This window comes from Pan troglodytes, chromosome 8, assembly GCF_028858775.2.
Source record: "Pan troglodytes isolate AG18354 chromosome 8, NHGRI_mPanTro3-v2.0_pri, whole genome shotgun sequence".
Taxonomy (NCBI): domain Eukaryota; kingdom Metazoa; phylum Chordata; class Mammalia; order Primates; family Hominidae; genus Pan; species Pan troglodytes.
Genome location: NC_072406.2, coordinates 118,936,103 through 118,959,608, shown reverse-complemented (window position 1 = coordinate 118,959,608; position 23,506 = coordinate 118,936,103). Strand labels below are relative to the sequence as shown.

Sequence of the window (23,506 nt, the reverse complement as noted above, 5' to 3'; positions counted from 1 at the left end):
AAAACTTAAACAGTAGTTAATGGTTTGCTGGAGGCTCAGTGTGGACATGTCTGAGAGTTAAGAACTTCGTGGGGACCTAATCAGAGAGGCCCTCATACTTTTGTGAGTTTTACCTCCAGGACCTTTACCAGCTCCCCACAGTGACAACTGGTGGGGGAACTTACCTTCGTACTTCCAGCAGGGAGAGGGCAAAAGTAACCATTTTGAAATACGCCAGAGCATTCTGTCTTAACAAGACCTGCCCTCAGGAGAAACTAGTTAACAGAGCGTCACCTGCTGGGGATCTGTCAGACCATAACTGACTAGGGGGAAGGGAAATAAGCAACTGCAACTTCCTCTAGCTATTATGTTCCACCTAAGCAGGGAAGAAATGTGAGAAGCACTGGTAAAGTTCACATTCCAGGGGCAAAGACTCCCAAAAAATCTGAGAGTTAATCATAGAACTAAAGAATGTTTTGCCTGGCTGGGCGGGGTGGCTCACGCCTGTAGTAATCCCAGCACTTTGGGAGGCCGAGGTGGGTGGATCACCTGAGGTCAGGAGTTCGAAATCAGCCTGGTCAATATGGTGAAACCTTGTGTCTACTAAAAATACAAAAATTAGCTGGACGCGGTGAGGCATGCCTGTAATCCCAGCTACTCAGGAGGCTGAGGCTGGAGAATAGCTTGAACCAGGGAGGCTGAGGTTGTAGTGAGCTGAGATTGCACCACGGCACTCCAGAATGGGTGACAGAGCGAGACTCTGTCTCAAAAAAAAAAAAAAAAAATGTTTTGTCTCCCTCTTCGCTTCCCCGTATTACCATCACACAACTAAAGGCCTATTGACTATGGTTCCTTTTACCTAGTACCTCATGTCAGCTGTTCAGGCATTCTAAGAGGCAAACAATCCAGTTTCGAAAGATTAAACAAGCATCACAACCAGAGTCATATATGATAGGAATATCAGAATTAGAAAAACCAATAATTTTTATAAATGTATGATCAACATGCTAAGGGCTTTAATAGAAAAAGCAGACAACATGGAAGAACAGATGGATAATGTCATCAGAGAGATGGAAATTCTAAGAAAAGATCAAGAAGAAATGCTAGAGATCAAAACCATGTAATAGAAATGAAGAATGCCTTTGATGAGCTCATTGGCAGACTGGACATGGCTGAGAAAAGAATCTCTGAAATTGATGATACCTCAACAGAAACTTCCAAAACTTAAAAAAAGACCATCGAAGTGCAAATACAGAGCAAGAACTGTGGGGCAACTACAAAAGTGTAATATATGTATAGTGGGAATAACAGAAGGGAAATAAAGAGAAAGAAACAAGCAATGTATGAAGCAATGATAACTGAGAATTTCTGCAAAATAATGTACCAAACCTCAGATCTAGAAAACTCAGAGAACACTAAGCAGGATAAATGTCAAAAAACAAAGCAACAACCACAAAAACCATCATAACCCCACGTAGGTATATCATATTCAAAATTCAGATAATCAAAGATTTAAAAATACTTTTTTAAGGCAGAATGGGGAACACCTACCTGTAAAGAGGCGCAGATGAAAAATACATCTGACTTCTCAGATCTATACAGGCAAGAAGAGAGTGGGATGAAATATTTAAAGTGCTGAGAGGAAAAAATAATGGAAAACATCAAGAATTCTGTACCCTGCAAAACTATCTTTCAAAAGTGAAGGAGAGAGAAAGACTTTTCTCAGACGGACAAAAGTTGAGGAAGTTTGTTACTGGTAGACCTGCTTTGAAATAAATGTTAAAAGAAGTTCTTCAGAGAGAAGGAAAATGATACAGGATAGAAACTCAAGTCTATGTAAGGAAAAGAAGAGCATCAGAATGAATAAGTGAATGTACCACAAAAACCTTTATTCTTCTGAGTAGTAATCTCACAGATACCACTTTCTTCAAGATAATAGCAACAATGTATTCAATTACGTATGCTCATGTATATATATACACACACACATACACACTTAGGTATGCTTATGTACAGGTGAAATGAATGACATCAATAATACAAGAATTGGGAAGGAGAATTAGGAATAAGTTGTTATGACAGAGTGCTTGCACTCCCCATGAAGTAGTGTGTTGTTATTAGAAGTGAACTTCATTAGTGGTAAATATGTATTGCAAACTCTACAGCAAGTACTAAAAAGAGTGAAAAAGAAGAGGAAAAAAATAGGCTAAGAAAGGAGAGAAAATAAATTCGTATAAAATGCTCAGTTAAAATCACAAAAGACAGAAAACATGTGAAAGATAATAGGAACAAAGAATAAAGGAAACAAAAAGAAAATGGTAAAAATGTGATAGGTAATAATCCAACTATATTAATAATCACTTTAAATGTCAGTGGTCTAAATATACCAATTAAGACAGAGATTGATGGAGTGGATGAGAAAAACAAGCCCTAACTATATGTTGTCTACAAGAAACCCACTTCAAAGACAAAGATACATTCAAATTAAAAGTAAATGGATGAAGAATGATATACCATGCTAACACTAATTAGAAGGTCTTTGGAGTCATTATATTAATTTTACACAGGGCAGATTTCAGAGCAAAGAAAATTATCAGGGTAAAGAGGGGCATTACATAATGATAAAGGGGAGTCAATATGCCAAGAAGACATAAGAGTCCTTAATATGCACATGCCTAACATGAGTGTGTCCAAATACATGAGGCAAAAACTGATTAGAACTGCAAGTGTAAAGATGAAGTCATTATTATAATTGGAGACCTTAACATCGTCTTTCAAAAATGAACAGATCTAGTAGGCAAAAATTATAAGGACATATTTGAACTCAACAACACCATCAACCAACAGGGTAAAATTGATATCTCTAGACAATATCACCTAACACCAGCAGATTACACATTCTTCTCAAGATCACATGGAAAATTTGCTAAGACAGACCACTTTCTGAACCATAAAACACAGCTTAACAAACTGAAGCAAGTAGAAATTATACAATGTCTGTTTTTCAACCACAATGAAATTAAACTGGAAATCAATAAAATAAATAGCTGAAAATTTTCAAAATAAGCAGAGATTAAACAACATGCTTCTAAATATCACATCGATCAAAGAAAAAATCTCAAGAGAAACTATAATTTGAAGTAAAGGAAAATAAAATATAACTTATTAAAGTTTGTGGGATGCAGTAAAAGCCATGCTTAGAGGGAAATTTACAATGTTGAAAGTGTATATTTAAAAAGAAAAAATATAAAATCAATAATTTAAACCCCCACCTCAGAAAATTAGGGAAAAATGAGCAAATTAAATTGATAATAAGCAGAAGAAAAGAAATAATAAAAAATTAGAGCATAAATCAACAAGACTGAAAATAGATAATCAACAAAACCAAAACCTGTTTAAAAAAAAAAAAAAAAAATCAAGAAAATGGATAAGCCTCTAGCCAGGCTAAGAAAAAAGAGAGGGAGCACAAAATACTAATGTCAGAAATGAAAGAGGAGAGAGCACTACAGATCCTATGGATACTAAAGAGACAATAAAGGACTATTATGTACACTTTTCTACCCACAAATTTAATAACATAGATGAAGTGGACCAATTTCTTGAAAGACACAATCTGCCAAAACTCACATAAGAAAATGTAGAAATCTGAATAGGCTTGTAACTATTAAAGAAATTGAATCAATAATTAATAATCTTCCAAACAGAAAGCACCAGGCACAGTCAGTTCACTGGTGAATTTTCCCATACATTTCAGAAATAAATTATGCCAATTTACTACAAACTCTTGCAGAATACAGAAGCAGAGGGAATACTTCTCAGCTCATTTCATGATGCTGGTATTATTCCAATATCAAAAACCACCCAATGACATTAGGAGAAAAAAGCAAACTTACAGACAATTATCTCTCATGAACAAAGATGCAAAACCCCTCAATCCAATAATGTTTGAAAAGAATTGTGCATCATGACCAAGTGGGGTTTATCCAAGATATGTAAAGCTGGTTTAATATTCAAAAATCAATTAATGTAATTATCACATCAACAGGCTAAATAAAATCACATAATATACCAATAGATGAGGGAAAATAACAAAACTTAATACCAATTCATGGTAAAAACTCTCAGCAACCTAAGAATAGCGGGAAATTTCTTTTTCTTTTCTTTTCTTTCTTTCTTTTTTTTTTTTTTTTTTTTGAGACAGGGTCTCGCTCTGTCACCCAGGCTGGAGTGCAGTGGTGTGATCTCAGCTCACTACAAACTCCACCTCCCAGGTTCAAGTGATTCTCCTGCCTCAGCCTCTTGAGTAGCTGGGACTACAGGCGTGCAACACCACGCCCAGCTAATTTTTGTATTTTTAGTAGAGACAGGGTTTCACCATGTTGGCCAGGATGGTCTTGATCTCTTGACCTTGTGATGCGACTGCCTCAGCCTTCGAAAGTGCTGGGATTACAGGTGTGAGCCACCGCACCCAGCCGGGGAAACTTTCTTAAATTGACAAGAAACATCTACAAAATACCTTCAGCTAGCATCTTACTTAGTGGTGAGAAACTCGAAAGTTTTCCCACTAAGATCAGAACAAGGCAAGAATATCTCCTCACCACTGTTTTTTAGCGGAAGTCCTAGCTAATACCATAAGACAAGAAAAGGTAATAAAAGTTATACAGATTGAAAAGGAAGAAATAAAACTATCTTTGTTGCAGAGACAGAAGCATCTATGTATAAAATCTTAGAGAATCAACAACAATGAAAAAACTAATAAGTAATTGTAGCAAGATTGTACAATATAAAGTTAATATACAAAAGTAATATACACTAGTAACAAACAAGCAGAATTTGAAATTAAAAACGCATTACCATTTACATTAGCATACCAAAAAAGAAAATAGACATAAATTTAACAACATACACACACAAGATCTGTATGAGGAGAACTATGAAGCTCTGATAAAAGATGTTAAAAAACTAAGTAAATGAAAAGATATTCCATATCCATGGACAGAAAGACTCAATATTGCCAAGATGTCAGTTCTTCTCAACTTGATCTATAGATTCAACACAATCTCAATTAAAATGTAGCAAGTTATTTTGTGGATGTTGACAAATAATTCTAAAGTTTATATGGAGATGTAGGAGACCCAGAATAGTCAACTGAGTAGTAAGGGAAGGAAACAAAATTGGAGCACTCACTGCCTGACTTCAAGACTTACAATAAACTTGTGGTAATCAGGACAGTTTGTTATTGTGTGAAGGAACAGATACATAGATCAATGGAACAGAGTAGAGAGCCCAGACATAGAACAATATAAATATAGTCAGCTGATCTTTCACCAAAGACCAAAGCCCATGCAATGAGGAAAAGTCTTTTCAACAAATGGTGCTGAAACAACTGGACGCCCACAGGCAAAAATAAATACAAATAAAAGGAAGTTTGAACACAGAGCTTACAGCCCTCACAAAAATTAACTCAAAATGTATCATAGACCTAAATGTAAAATGCAGAACTATAAAACTCCTGAAGATAACTAGGAGAAAACCTAAATGACCTTGGATATGGTGATGACTTTTTACATACAAGACCAAAGTCACAATCTATGAAAAAAATGGGTAATCCAGACTTCATTAAATTTTAAAACTCTGAGAATGATAATACCAATAGAATGAGAAGACAAGCCACAGACTGGGAAAAAATTATAAAAGACCTATCTGATGAAGGCCTGTCATATACAATATACAAAGAAATTCAGTAAATGGTGTTGGAGAAACTGGACATTCACCTGCAAAAGAATGAAATTGTATCCTTATTTTATATCATACATGAAAATCAATTAAAAATTGATTAAAAACTTAAACATAAGACCTGAAACCATGAAACTCCTAGAAGAAAACATAGAAGAAAAGCTCCTCAATATTGGTCTTAGAAATGATTTTATTTTAATTTGACACCAAAAGCACAGACACCAAAAGCAAAATGTGGGAATATATTAATCAAAAAAGTTTCTGCATAGCAAAGAAACAATCATCACAATATATAAGAAACTTATACAAGTAAATAGCAAAATTAAACAAAAAACCTGATTAAAAATGGGCAAAGGACATGAATAGGCATTTTTCCAAAGATGGCATATAAAAAGCCAATAGTATACGAAAAGATGTTCAACATCACTAATATCAGGGAAATGCAAGTTAAAACCACAATGAAATATCACCTTACAACTATTAGGATGTTTTTTATCAAAATATCAAAATATAACAAGTGATGTGGAGCAAAGGGAACCCTTGTACACTTGTGGTGGGAGTGTAAATATGCAGCCACTATGGAAAACAATATGGTGGCTCCTAAAAGTTTAAATATGCTCCATATAGATCCAGCAGTTTTATTCCTGGGTGCATATCCAAAGGACATAAAATCACTATCTTGAGATAGCTGTACTTCTGTGTTCATTGCAACATTATTCACAATAGCCAAGATGTGGAAACGACCTAACTGTCTGAGAAATCAATGGATAAAGAAAATGTATTATATATACAGTGGAATATGATTCAACCTTAAAAAAAGGAAATCTTGTCTGGGTGCAGTGGCTCACGCCTGTCATCCCAGCACTTTGGGAGGCCAAGGTGGGCAGATCACGAGGTCAGGAGATGGAGACCATCCTGGCTAACACGGTGAAATCCCGTCTCTACTAAAAATACAAAAACAGAATAAGCTGGGCGTGGTGGCAGATGCCTGTAGTCCCAGCTACTTGGGAGGCTGAGGCAGGAGAATGGCGTGAACCTGGGGGGCGGAGCTTGCAGTGAGCCGAGATCACGCCACTGCACTCTCCAGCCTGAGCAACAGAGCAAGACTCCATCTCAAAAAAAAAAAAAAAAAAAAAAAAAAAAAGGAAATCCTGCCTTTTACCACAACATGAATTAACTTGGAAAACATTATGCTAAGTGAGATAAGCCAGACATAGGAAGACAAATGATGCATGATCTCACTTACATGTGGAGTCTATAAAAGAGCCAGACTCATAGTAACAGAGAGTAGAGTGGTGGTTACTAGTGGCTGGGGGTTGGGAGAAAGTGGAAATATGAGTCAAAGCATAAAAACTTTTCACTATTGGATGAATAAGTTCAGGATACTTCATTTACAACATAGTAACTCTAGTTAATGCAAAGCATATTTGAAATATGCTCCTAGAGAACTCAAGTGTTCTCACTGCATAAACACACAGACAGTTAATGTTTGAGGTAATGGACATATAATTAAGTAGATTGTGGTAATTGTTTCAAAATGTATACCTATATGAAAACATTATATTGTATACCTTAAATACAATTACATTTGTCAATCGTATCAGTAAATTGGGGAAATACACACACACACATGCACATAACTATTAAAACTCAACAGTAAGGGCCAGGCACAGTGGCTCATGCCTGTAATCCCAGCACTTTGGGAGGCTGAGGTGGGTGGATCACCTGAGATCAGGAGTTCAAGACCAGCCTGGCCTACATGGTGAAACCCCATCTCTACTAAAAATACAGAATTAGCCGGGCATGGTGACACATGCCTGCAATCCCAGCTACTCAGGAAGCAGAGGCAGAATTGCTTGAAACTGGGAGGCGGAGGTTGTAGTGAGCTGAGATCACGCCATTGCACTCCAGCCTGGGAAACAAGAGCGAAACTCCATCTCAAAAACACAAAACAAAGAAAACTCAACGTTAAGAAATTTATATTTAAAGCCATTTTTTAAAAATGACAAAGAGCCTGAACAGACATCTCATGAAAGAATAGGCCAGACACAATGGCTCACGCCTGTAATTCCAGCACTTTGGGAGGCTGAGGTGGGCAGATCACCTGAGGTCAGAAGTTCGAGACCAGCCTGGCCAACATGGCGAAACCCTGTCTCTACTAAAAATACAAAAATTAGCCGGGCCTGGTGGTGCACAAGGGTAGTCCCAGCTACTCGGGAGCCTGAGGCAGGAGAATCACTTGAACCTGGGAAATGGCGGTTGCAGTGAGCCAAGGTCATGCCATTGCACTCCACCTGGGTGACAAGGTGAGACTGTGTCTCAAAAAACAAAAATAAATAAAATAATAAAATAATAACATATACAGATGTCCAGTAAGCATATAAAATATGTTAAACCTCGTAAGTCTTTAGGGAATTACAAATAAAAAAAATGATACGCTGCTATACACCTATTAAAATGGGCAAAATCTAAAACACTGAGAACACCAAATGCCAACAAGGATGTGAAACAACAGGAACTCTGATTCACTGCTGGTCAGAATGCAAAATGATACAGTCACTTTGGGAGACAGTTTGGCAATTTCTTACAAAACAAATATACTCAATATACAATCCAGCAATCACATACCTTGATATTTACCCAAAGGAGTTGAAAACATGTTTACACAAAATTCTGCACATGGATGTTTATAGAAGTTTTATTTATAATTGTCGAAATTGGAAGCAACTGAGATTTACTGAGATCAGTAGGTGACTGGAAACTATGGTGCACCCAGACAAAGGGACATTATTCAGCACTTAGAAAAAAAGCTATCAAGCCATGAAAAGGCATGCAGGAAGCTGAGATGTATATCACTAAGTGAAAGAAGCCAATCTGAACAGGCTAGATGCTGTATGATTTCAACTATAGGCATACCTCAGATACTGTGGATTTGATTCCAGACAACTGCAATAAACCGAATATCACAATAAAGCAAGTGAATGAATTTTTGCTTTCTCAGTGCATATAAAAGTTATGTTTATACTATACTACAGTCTATTAAGTGTGTAATAGCATTATGTCTAGAAAAACAATGTGTGTGTGTGTGTGTTTATTTTATTGAAATGGAGTCTCGCTCTGTCGCCCAGGCTGGAGTGCAGTGCTGTGATCTTCGCTCATTTCAACCTCCACCTCCTGAGTTCAAGCAATTCTCCCACCTCAGCCTCCCAAGTAGCTGGGATTACAGGTGCATGCCACCACACCAGTCTAGTTTTTGTATTTTTAGTAAAGATGGGGTTTCACCATGTTGCCCAGGCTGGTCTCAAATTCCTAACCTCAAGTGATCTGCCCTCCTCAGCCTTCCAAAGCGCTGGCATTACAGGCGTGAGCCACTGCACCTGGCCACCAATGTACATATTTTAATCAAAAATATTTTATGGCTGGGCAGGGTGGCTCATGCCTGTAATCCCAACACTTTTGGAGGCCGAGGCAGGCGGATCATGAGGTCAGGAGATCTAGACCATCTTGGCCAACATGGTGAAACCCCGTCTCTATTAAAATGCAAAAAATTAGCGGGGTATGGTGGCGTGCGCCTGTAGTCCCAGCTACTCGGGAGGCTGAGGTAGGGGAATCACTTGAACCTGGGAGGTGGAGGTTGCAGTGAGCCAAGATCATGCCATTGCACTCCAGCCTGGCGACAGAGCAAGACTCCATCCAAAAAAAAAAAAAAAAAAAAAAAATATATATATATATATATATATATATATATATATATAACTAAAAAATGTGAATTATTATCTGAGCCTTCAGTGAATTATAATCTTTTTGCTGGTGGAGGGTCTTGCCTTGATATTTGCTGAAGATTAAGGTGGCTCTGGCAATTTCTTAAAATAAAATAACAATAAAGTTTCCTACATGAATTGACTCTTCCTTTCATGAAAAATTTCTCTGTAGCATGCAATACTGTTTTGATATCATTGTACACATGGTAGGGCTTCTTTGAAAATTGGAGTTCATTCTCTCACATCCTGCCATTACTTTATCGACTAAGTTTATTTAATATTCTAAATTCTTTGCTGTCATTTCAACAATGTTTACACCACATTCACCAGGAATAGATTCCATTTCAGGAAACCACATTCTTTGCCTATCCATAAGAAGCAACTCCTCATTGGTTCAAGTTTGATCATGAGATTACAGCAATTCACTCACATCTTCAAGCTCCACTTCTAATTCTTTTGTTATGGTCACCACGTGTACAGTTACTTTCTCCACTTAAGTATCAAACCCCTCAAAGTCATCCACGAGTATTGGAATTAAGTTCTTCCAACTTCCTGTGAATGTTGGTATTTTCATCTCCTCCCATAAATTATGAATGTTCTTAATGGCTTCTAGAATGGTGAATCCCTTCCAAAAGGTTTTCAATTTATTTTGCCCCCAGATCTGTCAGAGGAATCACTATCTATGGAAGCTGTAGCCTTACAAAGTGTATTTCTTAAATAATACTACTTAAAAATTAAAATTACTCCTTGATCCATGGAGTACAGAATGGATGTTGTGTTAGCAGGCATGAAAACAACATCCATTTCCTTGTACATCTCCATCAGAGTTCATGGATGACTAGGTACATTATCAGTGAGCAGTAATATTTTGAAAGGAATCTTTTTATCTGAGCAATAGGTCTCAATAATGGGCTTAAAATATCCAGTAAGCCATGCTGTAAACAGATGTGCTGTCATTCAGACTTCATTGCTGCATGTATAGAGCACAAGGAGAATAGATTTAGGATAATTCTTATGGACTCCAGGATTTTCAGAAAGATAAAAGAGCATTGACTTCAACTGAAAGTCACCAATTGCATTAGCCCCCAACAAGAAAGTCAGCTTGTCCCTCAAAGCTCTGAAGCCAGCATTGGCTACTTCTCTCTAGCTTTGAAATTCTAATGGAATCGTCTTTTGATTGGATGTTGTTTCCTCTACATTGAACATCTGCTGTTTACTGTAGCCACTTTCATCAATGATCTTAGCTAGATTTTCTGTATAACCTGATGCAGTGTCTGTATCAGCACTTGCTGCTTCACTTTGCACTTACCCATTATAGAGAAGGCTTTTTTCCTCATGAACCAAATTCTGCTAGCTTGAAACTTTTCTTCCACAGTGTCTTCACCTCTTGGCCTTCATAGAGTTGAGGAAAATTACGGCGTTGCTCTGGGTTATGTTTTGGCTTAAGGAAATGTTATAGCTGGTTTGATCTTCTAGCCAGACCACTAAAACTTTCTCCATATCAGCAATAAACCTGTTTGACTTTCTTATTCTTGTGTGCAGTGGAGTAACACTTTTAATTTTCTTCAACAACTTTTTCTTTGCAGTCACAGCTTGACTGTCTGACACAAGAGGCCCAGCTTTTGCCCTGTCTTGCCTTTTGACATGCCTTCCTCACCAAGTTTAATCATTTGTAGCTTTTTATTTAATGCAGCTCCCCCTGTCACTTGAACACTTAGAAGACATTGTAGAGTTATTCATTGGCCTAATTTCAATATCATTTATCTCAGGCAAGAGGGAGGCCTGAGGGGTGGGAGGAAAGAAAAGGAGGGAGAAAGGGATAGGGAATAGCTGGTTGTTGGAGCAGTCAAAACATACATAATATTTATTGATTAAATTTGCCATCTTACATGGGCATGGTTCAGGGCACCCCAAAATGATTATAATAGAAACATCAAAGATCACTGATCACGGATCTCCATAACAGATATGATAATAATGGAAAAGTTTGAAATATTGCAAGAACGACCAAAATGTGGCACAGAGACACAAAGTGAGCACATGCTGTTGGAAAAATGGCACCAATAGACTTGCTCCCTGCAGGATGCCACAAAATTCCAATTTGTAAAAAATGTAATGTTTGCAAAGTAAAATAAAGTGCAATAAAACAAGGTATGCCTATATATGACATTCTAGAAAGGACAAAACTATGGAGAGGGTAAATGGATCAGTGGTTACTATGGGTTAGGGGAATAGGAAGAATCAATAGGAAGAGGACCAAGCATTTTTGACCGAGTGAAACTATTCTCTATGATGTCAAGTGGTGGATACATGTCATTATGCATCTGTCAGAACCCATGGAATGTATAACACCAAGAATGTACCCTAATGTAAACTGTGGACTTTGGGTAATCATTCTGCTTCGTTATAGGTTCTTTGATTGTAACAAATGTAACACTCTGAAGGAGGATATTGATAATGGGGAAAGCTATGCATGTGTAGGGATGGGCTATATGAGAACTACTTATTTTCCACTCTGTTTTGCTGTGGACCTGAAACTGCTCTAAAAATCAAGGTTATTAATTTAAAAAAAGTAGAGGGCATAGAACCGAGTCACCACCCTAGTGTCCCTTCTTTCCACACGGCTGATTGTATCTTCTAACAGCAGGGGCTATTGTAGCCAAAAGTCCTTGCCAAACCATATGAGCTTCTCAATTTTTATTTCATGGAAGTCCACTGGGTAACACAAGAAAAGCAAGCCTCCATCAGGCTAGTAAGTAGTCAAAAGCAAATAGTGCCTACTGTGCCCAGGGCGCTGTTCTGAGTGCTAGGAAGACATCTGTGAACAAAACAGACATCAGCCCTGTTCCCATGGAGAAAGACACAATAAAAATAAGTAAAAATCTATCAGATGGGGATAAATATTGTGAACAGAAAATAAAAGCACCTAGGAAGGGCAGAGTGTGCTGAGGGGTGGGTGAGGGAGGCTGTCACTTCATACAACATGAGCATTGTTCAGAAAGCAATAAGACAGTTGTCTATTAGGTATCTGGAAAAAAACCTTTCCAAGTGAAGGGACAAGACTGGAATGTGAGTGGAGTGGGGAGGAGGCAGAGAAAAGAGAGGGATTGGGTATCAGGCAGCTCACAATTATATTGCAATCCTATTAGGTGACAATTGGAATGCAAATTATACATGAAATTCTGTGGAGTACTGAGAGATTTATTTGTTGTAGAAACCAGGGCACTGACCGCCTACTAGATAGTGATGTTATTGGGGGTCTCAGTTACCCCAAAGGGGGCTTTTTCCTGTTTGGTGTTGCAAAAGCCAATACACAAAACTGAAAGTGAGTGTCAAGCAGTACTGTCTTCATTCAATCATCGTGGAATTGGAGAAGTGGGAACATAGCTCATAAATTAATTTCCCAGCTCCTGAGAACCAGGCAGTTACAAATACAGGGTATCTTTAACATAGGGGGTTGGGTTGAAGAGCAAGGGGAGGAATATTTATGCTTTTCTTTTGAAGGGACTGAGACTTTCCTGGAATCAAGGAGCTGCCTCTTTTCCATTTTTTCTTGGTCTGCTCCAGTCATTGTCATGGTGACTGTCAACTGTCATGATACTGGTGGGAGTGTCATTCAGCATGGAAATTGGATTATAATGAAGCTAGAAGTTCTTCAGAGGTTGAGTAAGCTGCAGTTTTGGATTTTGCTAACTTCAGCTGGTTTATTTCTAAGAAGGAACTCCTGACCACAGACATCCTGTTTGCTAAAAATAAGCAGAGTTAAAGCTGAATAGGAATCTAGTTTTGACATATTGGCATTGCACTGGGCAACATAAGTGGGCTAGGAGTCCAACTAAGACATGTAGGCACTGCAGTGGGTAACAGTGAGTGACTAATTCCAGTTGTGTTTTGCTTCAAGAACTTGCTTTTTCTATTAGACTGAGATATCTTGCTAATCTTAATGAGGCATCGTGAAGTCATTAACTGGTTGAGCCCAATCACTTTGTCCATATTTTCAGCCTTCACAGGAGTCAGGCTGGATCAGATAAAGGATATACCGTCTTTTCCTCATAGATCCTTGTGAGAGTTTCTGCTTATACTTTTTTTTTTTTTATTTAATCAATTTTCCCTGGCAGGTCTGCCTTTTAATAGGTATAAAGAAAAGCCAGGCTTTGGTCTACACCATATACAACCTCAAAGAGTTTCAGTTAATGTTTCTTTTACCAAAAAATGCTCAGCTAGGTTTTCTGAATACATCTCCTTAACTGCAAATTTCTCCTGGTGGCTTTTGACAGAGGCACGGCAGTATGGAGTTAAGGATGCTGGCCAGTGCGCACTCAGCACCTCCCGAGATCTTTTTTTTTTTTTTTTTTGAGACCAAGTCTCGCTCTGTCGCCCAGGATGGAGTGCAGTGGTGCAATCTCGGCTCACTGCAAAGCTCCTCCTCATGGGTTCACGCCATTCTCCTGCCTCAGCCTCCCGAGTAGCTGGGACTACAGGCGCCCACCACCATGCCCGGCTAATTTTTTATATTTTTAGTAGAGACGGGGTTTCACCGTGTTAGCCAGGATGGTCTCGATCTCCTGACCTCGTGATCCGCCCGCCTCGGCCTCCCAAAGTGCTGGGATTACAGGCGTGAGCCACCACGCCCGGCCCACCTCCCAAGTTCTTTAGTCTTCAGCAGGCTGGTTACACTTTTTAGTCTTCCTTATTTGTAACATGTGATATTAATATCAGTGTCCATCTCATAGGATTCTACATGTGAAGAGCTCAGATAACATTGTATGTACTCAAGGAGCATTCGTTGTTATGATGTTATCTGTTAGGAATTTTTTTTTTTTTTTTTTAGACGGAGTCTCGCTCTTGTTGCCCAGGCTAGAGTGCAATGGCGCGATCTCAGCTGACTGCAACCTCCGCCTTCCGAGTTCAAGCGATTCTCCTGCCTCAGCCTCCTGAGTAGCTGGGATTACAGGCATGAGCCACCACATCTGGCTGATTTTGTATTTTTAGTAGAGATGGGGCTTCTATATGTTGGTCAGGTTGGTTTCAAAACTCCCGACCTCAGTTGATCCACCCACCTCGGCCTCCCAAAGTTCTGGGATTACAGACGTGAGCCATCACGCCCGGCTTCTGTTAGGATTTTTAAGCATAATGGTCTATTCAGAAATGGAATTCTGACATAATAATTATAAAAGCAGAGTGTGGAATCTTTATTTCTTGTATTCCAGTTCTTACCATTAACTCTGTGATCCAAGTACCACATAAAACTACTAGCACATATCCTTCAAGATATGATAGACTAAATTATGCTACATTTAAAAAATGTTGTAATTGCTTTATGAATATCTTTTCTTCTAAGCAACCTAACTCAAAATTATTTTCAGTGGTTGGGGTTTTCATTGAGGGTTCACGTTATAGGTTTTAGTAAGTATTGAGCAAAGAACACCAAAAACAATCAAGAAAAAAATGTTAGAAAATGAGTAACAAAAGCTATCATTTATAGTTTGCTTCTGTGCCAATCATTGTGTTTATGGGTTAATTTAGATGACAATGATTCTGTGTTTATTTAGCATTCCATTTGATGGCATAAGATTATAGTGAAGGAAATCCAGTCACACACTGCATTTCTGCAACTCTTATGGAAACTAGCTGTATCCTATACTGATCCTTTTTTCAAGCATGATAGGAGATTTTGCCACCTCAAAAAGATTATAACCTCTTGGAAGGCGGGTGGGATGCCTCAGATGGTGGTTTCTGAACTCTGCAGAGCAACTTATTTCAGCTCTGTGTATATAGTAAATACTTAAATAGAGACATACTTTCAAATGTTCTAAAAGCCACTAAGATATATTTGTAAAAACAGTAGTGTAAGGATTAAAGATCAAAAGCAGAAGAAAGTAAGCCTTGATTTAATCACTTGCAGATTTATTTTCATGGAATGCTTATTTTGTTAAGCTTTTAGCTTCTTCTGGCACAGTATAGGTGTAGACAGAAGCTCTCTTTTTCATTTATAGATAAGTCAACCTGTAAACAAAGCCTGAAAATAAAAATGCTTGCTTTGAAATGATTTTTTAGAAATGGTACAAGTGAAGAATTCAAGGCTGCATATGTCGCATCTTAATTATGACTATTTAAGATACACATTTTAAGATCCTTTCCTTTTTTTGTTTTTTTGTTTTCTATTACAACAGTAGTCACTTTATGGTTAGTACAGGCTGGCATTTCTGTTTGCAATTTTCATTTAAGATACTTTTATAGTTCCTCTTTCTTACGAAATTAAGATCCATACCTTTCTTTTTTTTTCTTTGTCTTTGATCTTATGCTTCCCCAAGTGTGTTGCTCAGAACACTAATCTCATTAGATATCCCTCAAGAATGGATCCTATCATCAAATATGTTTGGAAAATGTCGCATGAAATATGCTTTTAAGAGGTTCGATGTATATTAGAATAATATAGTTTGTGAAAAGTTATGAAGTAAAGGAACATTAAATGTTGCCTAATCACATATTTCTCAATATTTTTTGTTCTTGGAAAATGTCCTCTCCCATACCTAGGGATGATAGTTAAAATATTTAACCAGCACATCAGCTCACCAGCCAGTCTGCTGCCCAACCTCTTTGTTGGGCAAAAAGCATCCTCTGCTCTTTTGGAGCTCATGTCCATAGGAGACTACAGCTCCCATAAATGTGCGACTAGAACTGGAAGCATCTCTTAGCTGTGAATCAGGACTTACAGAGGGGCACTAGAAATTGCCTTCCATGGCCGGGCGTGGTGGCTCACGCCTGTAATCCCAGCACTTTGGGAGGCCGAGGTGGGTGAATCACAAGGTCAGGAGATCGAGACCATCCTGGCTAACACGGTGAAACCCCATCTCTACTAAAAATACAAAACATTAGCTGGGCATGGTGGCGGGCGCCTGTAGTCCCAGCTACTCGGGATGCTGAGGCAGGAGAATGGCTTGAACCCAGGAGGCGGAGCTTGCAGTGAGCCGAGATTGCGCCACTGCACTCCAGCCTGGGCGACAGAGCGAGACTCCGTCTCAAAATAATAATAATAATAATAATAACAAAAGAAAGAAATTGCCTTCCATGATGCAGTGCCAACCCAAGGTCACTGTGTCCCCCACTGGGGAGCAGCCTGATTGGCAAAGGCATCGACAGATCAGCACAGGTGTGTTGGTCTTGGTGCTGGAGCAAGTTTTTTGAGGATCTCTGCTGCGCCAGGCCTCAATCTTTTGATTGCTGGACTGTGAGGAAACTTGAGAGGCCCCTGAGTGAAAGACTATAGGTGATAAGGCTCGCAGGAACAACTACTCAGAGAACTTGGTGCAGTAACTATTTATCAACTGGTTTGAAAGTATTTACTATTTTTACTTCTGTACCACCATACCAATGTATGCCAGCTGATTGTTGGTTCTACCGATGAAACTTGTCAACACTCTATCTAATTCTAGTTCTTTGGGACACCCTTGGACAACCGCTGATCTATACCACTTGGATGTGTGAAAATGCATCATTTTCTCTCTATCAATTGCTTATTACAAAGCCATGATGTTTAAATAGGCAATTCTGCTCGAGTGGAGAATTATCAAAATTTGGGTTAACTTTTGAGCTTTGTAAAATCAAGAAACAAGTGATGGCACCAAAAGATAATGATAGATACCTTGAGGGATCTGGATTGGTGGATGAATTATGTTACAATAAGATAAAAATGTCCAATAATATAGTGTAAGCTTTCTGAAAAAAATGTTGCTAATGTAAATCTGACTAAGTCACTCTATTGTCATCTTGTCACATTGGGATTAGAGTTTAATACTCACCCACTCACCCACCCACACAAACACACACACACATGCAAATAAGGATGATTGTATGTAGCATCCTTATAATATAATCCTCATTTGCCTTTCTATGGCTTGTTTTTTTAAATGTAAAAATATTCATCGAGTAGCTCAGGGATCAAGTTAATAGAAATTATAAGAAACTCTTCACACTCTCTATAGACTAGTTCCTACTTTTTTAGTCTCTTTTTTCATTATTCCACTAGGAAAATTGAACCATTTTCTTGTCTCTCATGTAGTCTTACTGATTTCCACCTATCATCAGGCTAAATGTATTAATGTAGCAGTATTTACATGTTTCATTCTTCTCCCACCATCCCCCGCCCCCAGGTAGATTTTGCATCTGTTTTTTCTGTTCTGGAACTTGTGAGTATTGTTCAGAATAATGAATAGAAAAAACTGTACAATAAAAGGAGGTAGAATAAGGCTAGCAAGATGCGGGAGACACACAAGAAAGAGAATGTTGACTCAGGAGGTTAAGATAAGAATGGAAAAAAAGACAAAACACCAAGTGTGGACTAGGGGCCGGGTGCCTTGGCTCACACCTGTAATCCCAGAACTTTGAGAGTTTGAGGCGGGTGGATCACCTAAGGTGAGGAGTTCAAGGCCAGCCTGACCAACATGGTGAAACCCATTTCTACTAAAAATACAAAAATTAGCTGGATGTGGTGATGTGTGCCTGTAATCCCAGCTACTCGGGAGGCTGAGGCAGGAGAATCGATCGAACCCAGAAGGCGGAAGTTGCGGTGAGCCGAGATCACCCAACTGCACTCCAGCCTGGGTGACAGAGTGAGACTCCATCTCAAAAAAGAAAGAAAAAAAAAAAGCGAAAACAAAGTGGACTGGGCTAGGAAAGAATTCTTCGATATTTCTTAGAGAATACCAGGGAATTCCCTCAAACAAGCTATGAATTTTGGAGAAAAAGATAGATTTGGAAGGAAGATGTTAAGAAGTTTTGTTGTGATTCATTAATAAGATATCCTGTGAAATAGTTCTGGAATGCTCCTCAAATATTCTTGACTATCAAGCTAATGTGTGTTTGATTATAGTAGTGCAGAGACTGGTCCTGAAATAAGCCAGGTGTATATTTTTGTTACAAAGGTAACATCTAGTCTGTGATGCTCTTTCTAATTTTGTTTTCTAAACTTACCCGTTTTCAAGGTTCATAGTTCTTTCGAGAAGTTTTGCGTAGTACTTTGTTCCTCAGCGATTAGGAATGGCATCTAAATCCTCTGAAGTGTTGACCGTTTTCTGTTTGCCATCTATGTATAAATTTTTGGAAGAAATATCTTGAATTTCCAGCCAGAATAAATCCTTAATTCCTAGCTCCAGGATCACTTTTATGCAGCTTTCTTGCTCCAGTGTTTGGTCCACTGTGTATACTGAATGGATGGTAGTGAGGTTGTTAACATGCAATTCTGCTTAGTCGTTATGGCCTATAGGAATTTGTAACTTTTACCAGTTTCAGAAATTAATTAAGATGATTACAATTTTTGTGTTTTTCGAATTAAATCAACTTTAATTTCTAAGCATTGTTAACTCATATCTCTATCTTTGCACTTAACATATTCTAAATATTTGTTTATATTTCTTTCTTTCAAATAAAATTGTGACATACTTGAGAGTAGAGGCTGTGTGCTATGTCCTTACACTTAGCAACACTATCTGGTAAGTAAGTCTTAGGAGCGCTACAAATGTGAATGAATGAATGAATGAATTTTACAAACAATTTCCTAAGAAAAGAAAGCTGAGAGGAAATTTTATATCATTTTATGTCTATGTCCTTTTTGTTTATTTATTTATTTATTTTTTGAGATGGAGTCTTGCTCTGGAGAAGACTCCGCCCAGGCTGGAGTGCAGTGGCACGATCTTGGCTCACTGCAACCTCCACCTCCTGGGTTTAATCAGTTCTCCTGCCTTGGCCTCCCGAGTAGCTGGGATTATAGACGCCTGACACCATGCTTGGCTAATTTTTGTATTTTTAGTAGAGACAGGGTTTCACTATGTTGGCCAGGCTGGTCTCAAACTCCTGACCTCGTGACCTGCCTGCCTCAGCCTCCCAAAGTGCTGAGATTACAGGTGTGAGCCAGTGTGCCTGGCCTTTTTTTGTTTTGTTTTGAAACAGAGTCTTGCTCTGTGGTCCAGGCTGGAGTGCAGTGGTGTGATCTCGGCTCACTACAGTCTCTGCCTCCTGGTTTCAAGTGATTCTTGTGCCTCAGCCTCCCAAGTAGCTCGGACTACAGGCATGTGCCATCAGGCCAGGCTAATTTTTGCATTTTTGATAGAGAAGGAGTGTCGCAACGTTGGCCAGGCTTGTCTCGAATTCCTGACCTCAAGTGATTCACCCGTCTTGGTTTCCTAAAGTGCTGGTATTACAGGCGTGAGCCACTGTGCCCAGCCCTATATTCTTTAAATTTTTTAAAAAAAAAAAAAAAGGAAAAAAAAAAGCTGAGGTATAATGAAAGCAACATGGGGCTTAGGCGAAAATACCTGAATTCAATTTCTAGCTGTCCATTTATCAGGAAATTTTTTAAATTTCTTTGAATAAGTCACTGAAGTTCAGCCATTTTCATCAAAGACAGATAATAATCCCTATTGTACATAGTTGTCATGATGATATAATAAGATTAAAATTCTGAAATAGAGTAGACCTTCATAGAGAAGGTAATTAAAAGCAATTTATTTAATCTGAGTGAATAATTTATTGACCAATGGCTAAAGCTGAGAGGCTCTATAGGAAAAACAGTGTCAGTGTCGAGAAGTCATGTCCTCCTGACTCAGGATTGCTTAACACTGGAAAAGGCTATGGAGTATGAAATTCATGAAATCTCACTTATTATTGAGACATTTTCTTGCTCTTAAATAATAAGAAAAGACTGACTGACCTTTGAAGGGACTGACCCACCATATATTCCCTGACTCATGAAAGAAAACACAATATGTAGATAAATCAGGAGAACCTGCTTTTCTACTGGGCCAAACATAAAGTAAAAGTTTGGAAATGTCATATCTGACTAAAAACTCTTTAATTCTTTGGTCAAATCAAGGGACACCCTCATCTCTTAATCTTTTTAAATTAACCACATTCTTTATGCAATGTGCGTACATTAAGGAGCAGTAGAGAGATGGAGTTTTAATTTTTACCAATTCAATCTAAATGCAAATTTTAACCACTCACATGATGCTACTGTGTACATAATTAAGCATCATTATATACTACATGAATCATTGAGAAACCTCCTGAGAGCCATTCTACTATGTAAAGCATGCATTATACTGACAAGCAGCCAAATGACGTATACTTCTGTCCTCATTAATGCTCTTTTTGGATTATAGGTCAACCGATTATGGAACAACCTATGAGAAGCTGAATGATAAAGTTGGTTTGAAAACCATTTTGAGCTATCTCTATGTGTGTCCTACCAACAAGCGTAAGGTAAGAAATGTATATTCAGCATGCTACTCATTCATGATGTGACTTCTGTGTTGGTTGGCTAACCACTCTAGCTACCTAAAAATCCATTACAGTTAATCTGGGATTAGAAATGTAAAGATGGGTTGATGGATGTTAAGGTTGTAAAATGTCTGACACATCATAATTTTCAGATCAGCAGCTGTGAATGTAAGAGGGTGAGGGATAGGTAGATCATTACCATTTCCGAAAGGCAGCTACAAAGAATGAGTCTTGTTGGGTGGATGCTGCTGACTCTCTAGTAAGAGTTCTGACCAGTCAATCAGAAGAGTCAGAATGAGTCTTGACAAGACAGCAGAAAAGATGGATTTTCATCTGATGTCCCAGTTTTTCCTTGACATGGAACAAATAGATTAACTAGAATTTAAGTGAATGCATTGTCCTGCAGCAGATAGGAAGTTTCATTTTTAAAGTTTGTTCAGTCTGCACACAAATGTCAGGATGAATGCAGTGCATTTAGCAGAATAGAGTAGCTTGGAGAGAGTGATAAGATTAGTCCCTTCTGAGCATGGATCTTAGCTGCAAGAAGCCTTGGAGATCATCATCTACAACACCGTTATTTTACAGATAAGAAAACTGAGATTCAGAGGAAAGAAATAGTTTGTGCCCATTGCAGAGTTATGGCCATAATTAGGACTAGAATTAAGGCGTCTTGGTTAGCAGTCATACTTTTTCCACTATGTCATACATCTCCTGTTATGAGAGCTTATCTACTCCTCAGATATGTCATTTTTTAGGAAGAAAATATTGCTTTTAAATGAGGAAGACATTTATTTGTCCCTGAAGGGGAGTGGTACTACATCTATACCTTTATTTTCATAAACTTGCATTATCAAATTCCAAATTCTGACATACGATTGCTAAGTAGTACATAGGTTACATGAACTAATAGTATTAATCAGGAAATAGAAACGTGTCATTCATTAACATACCCTAAACCATAATGTGTTATGAAGGTAGCACTGATGTCTATGTTCTCATCTCAGATTTTTCATTAGCTACTGTTAGTGACCTTGGGTAGGGTCTGCATTTTGCCATCTGGAATATGGAAGGTGATGAAAATATCTCTTAAGCAATCACTCTCAATTCTGGCTGCTTGTCAAAAGTGGTCCCCAAATGTGCAAGCTCTAGCCCCACCACTGTTGCTCTGGATTAGGGCTCAGGTAACTATATCTTACTAAAGCTCCCCAGATGCTTCTGATAGGTATCTAGGATTAAGAACCACTAATATAAAGTGTAATGTTCATTCTGGCTGTAAGCATTTCAAGTTCTTCAGTAGAAACAGCATAACTTTTCAGTTGAGCATAGACTCTGGAGTAAGAAGAAGAGAGAAAACCCAGCTAAACCTATTACCAAGTATATAAGCAAGGTGATTTACTTAATCTCTCCAAGCACAGTGGGATTTGGTTTAAAAGGGGGACAGTTACAGTACCTACCTACCTCATGTGGGAAGTTGTAAGGATTATATGAAATTAGGCGTTTCAGGTGCTTAGCACAGAATAGTAAAAGCTTAATTAATGTTTTCTCTTCATTCTTTTTTCGTGCTGAAGTGTCCAGCAGAACTTGATGATAGAAATTTTCTTCTAAGCTCTCCTGTACTTTAGACATTAACAATTTATGGCTTTTGAATGTTTGAAATATGGCTAGTGTTACTGAGTAATTGGATTTTAAATTTCATTTAATTTTAATTAATTTAAATTGATATAGCTTTGTGTGGCTGATGGCCACAGTACCACACAACCAATACTGTCAACCTCACAAATTTAGAACTATACCCAAACATTCCTATCTTCCCTTAATTGGCTGGTTACTTCATCAACAATTACACCTAAACAATTTTGATCTGCTGTATGCAGTCCCAAATTAAGGAACTGAACTTATATCTTTTATTTTTATGATGAAATTTAGTTGTTTGTTGGCTTTGTATCGATTTTTACAATCTCTCTTAATTTTTCTTCTAGTTCACATTTTTAGCAAATTTAATTTAACAGTCAACAAACTGTATGCTAGGCAATGTGCTATGCACTGTAGGATATAAAGAGAAATAAGCCAGCAACTCATCCTCAGAGGTCCTATATTCTAGTACTAAATGTGGCATGACGTTTTGTAGTTGAAAGATCCCTGAACTAAGATTCAGAAATCTAAGTCCCTGCCTTGAATCTACTTCCACCTAACAGGTGACTCTGGGTGAATCATTTACATTTTCTCCATTTGTAAAGTAATATAGGAAAATGGAAGACATTTATGCCTGGAAGAGACCTCAGAGTAATCAATGATAGTCTCTGTTTCACTGATGCTGTTAGAGAGAAACATGAAAAAAAAAAAAGATGCCAAATATCAAATCTGACTATAGGCTTTTCTGTAGCTGCAGAATATATGGTGATGATCCAGAAACTCCAGGATTGTTTCAGGAGCAGGACTTAAGGAGTGAGATGCTCAAGTCCAGATATAGCTGCTAAGACTGGAAGGGAAGCAGAGAGGTAATAATACAGCAAAGAGCCTAACCATCAAATCCACTCAAGTCAATATACCATGAATCAGGCTGCATAATTAGTCCATAGTTATCTGAAGGACGTTTAAAAGGGCATTTAGCCTTGGGCATTTTACTGTTCTTAAGACTTGACACACCCTAGTTCTACAAAAAGAGAAGTCCCTGTGCATGACTATGAGGGAATGGCTTTCTCTGGGACTGTTACCCTTCAGAGCAGAGGTGGTCCTGAGCTGTTTAAATCGCA

General features: G+C 38.2%; 1 protein-coding gene across 6 annotated transcripts in view; it reads left to right on the top strand.

Moving 5' to 3' along the window:
* SORCS1 (sortilin related VPS10 domain containing receptor 1) overlaps positions 1–23,506 on the top strand; it is a 590,109-nt gene that overhangs the window by 309,190 nt on the left and 257,413 nt on the right. For all 6 annotated transcript variants that reach the window (XM_024346619.3, XM_009459224.5, XM_003951748.5 and 3 more), the window contains exon 3: positions 20,636–20,735. In XM_024346619.3, the coding sequence (XP_024202387.3) occupies positions 20,636–20,735 (100 nt within the window). The remainder of the gene's footprint in view (positions 1–20,635; positions 20,736–23,506) is intronic.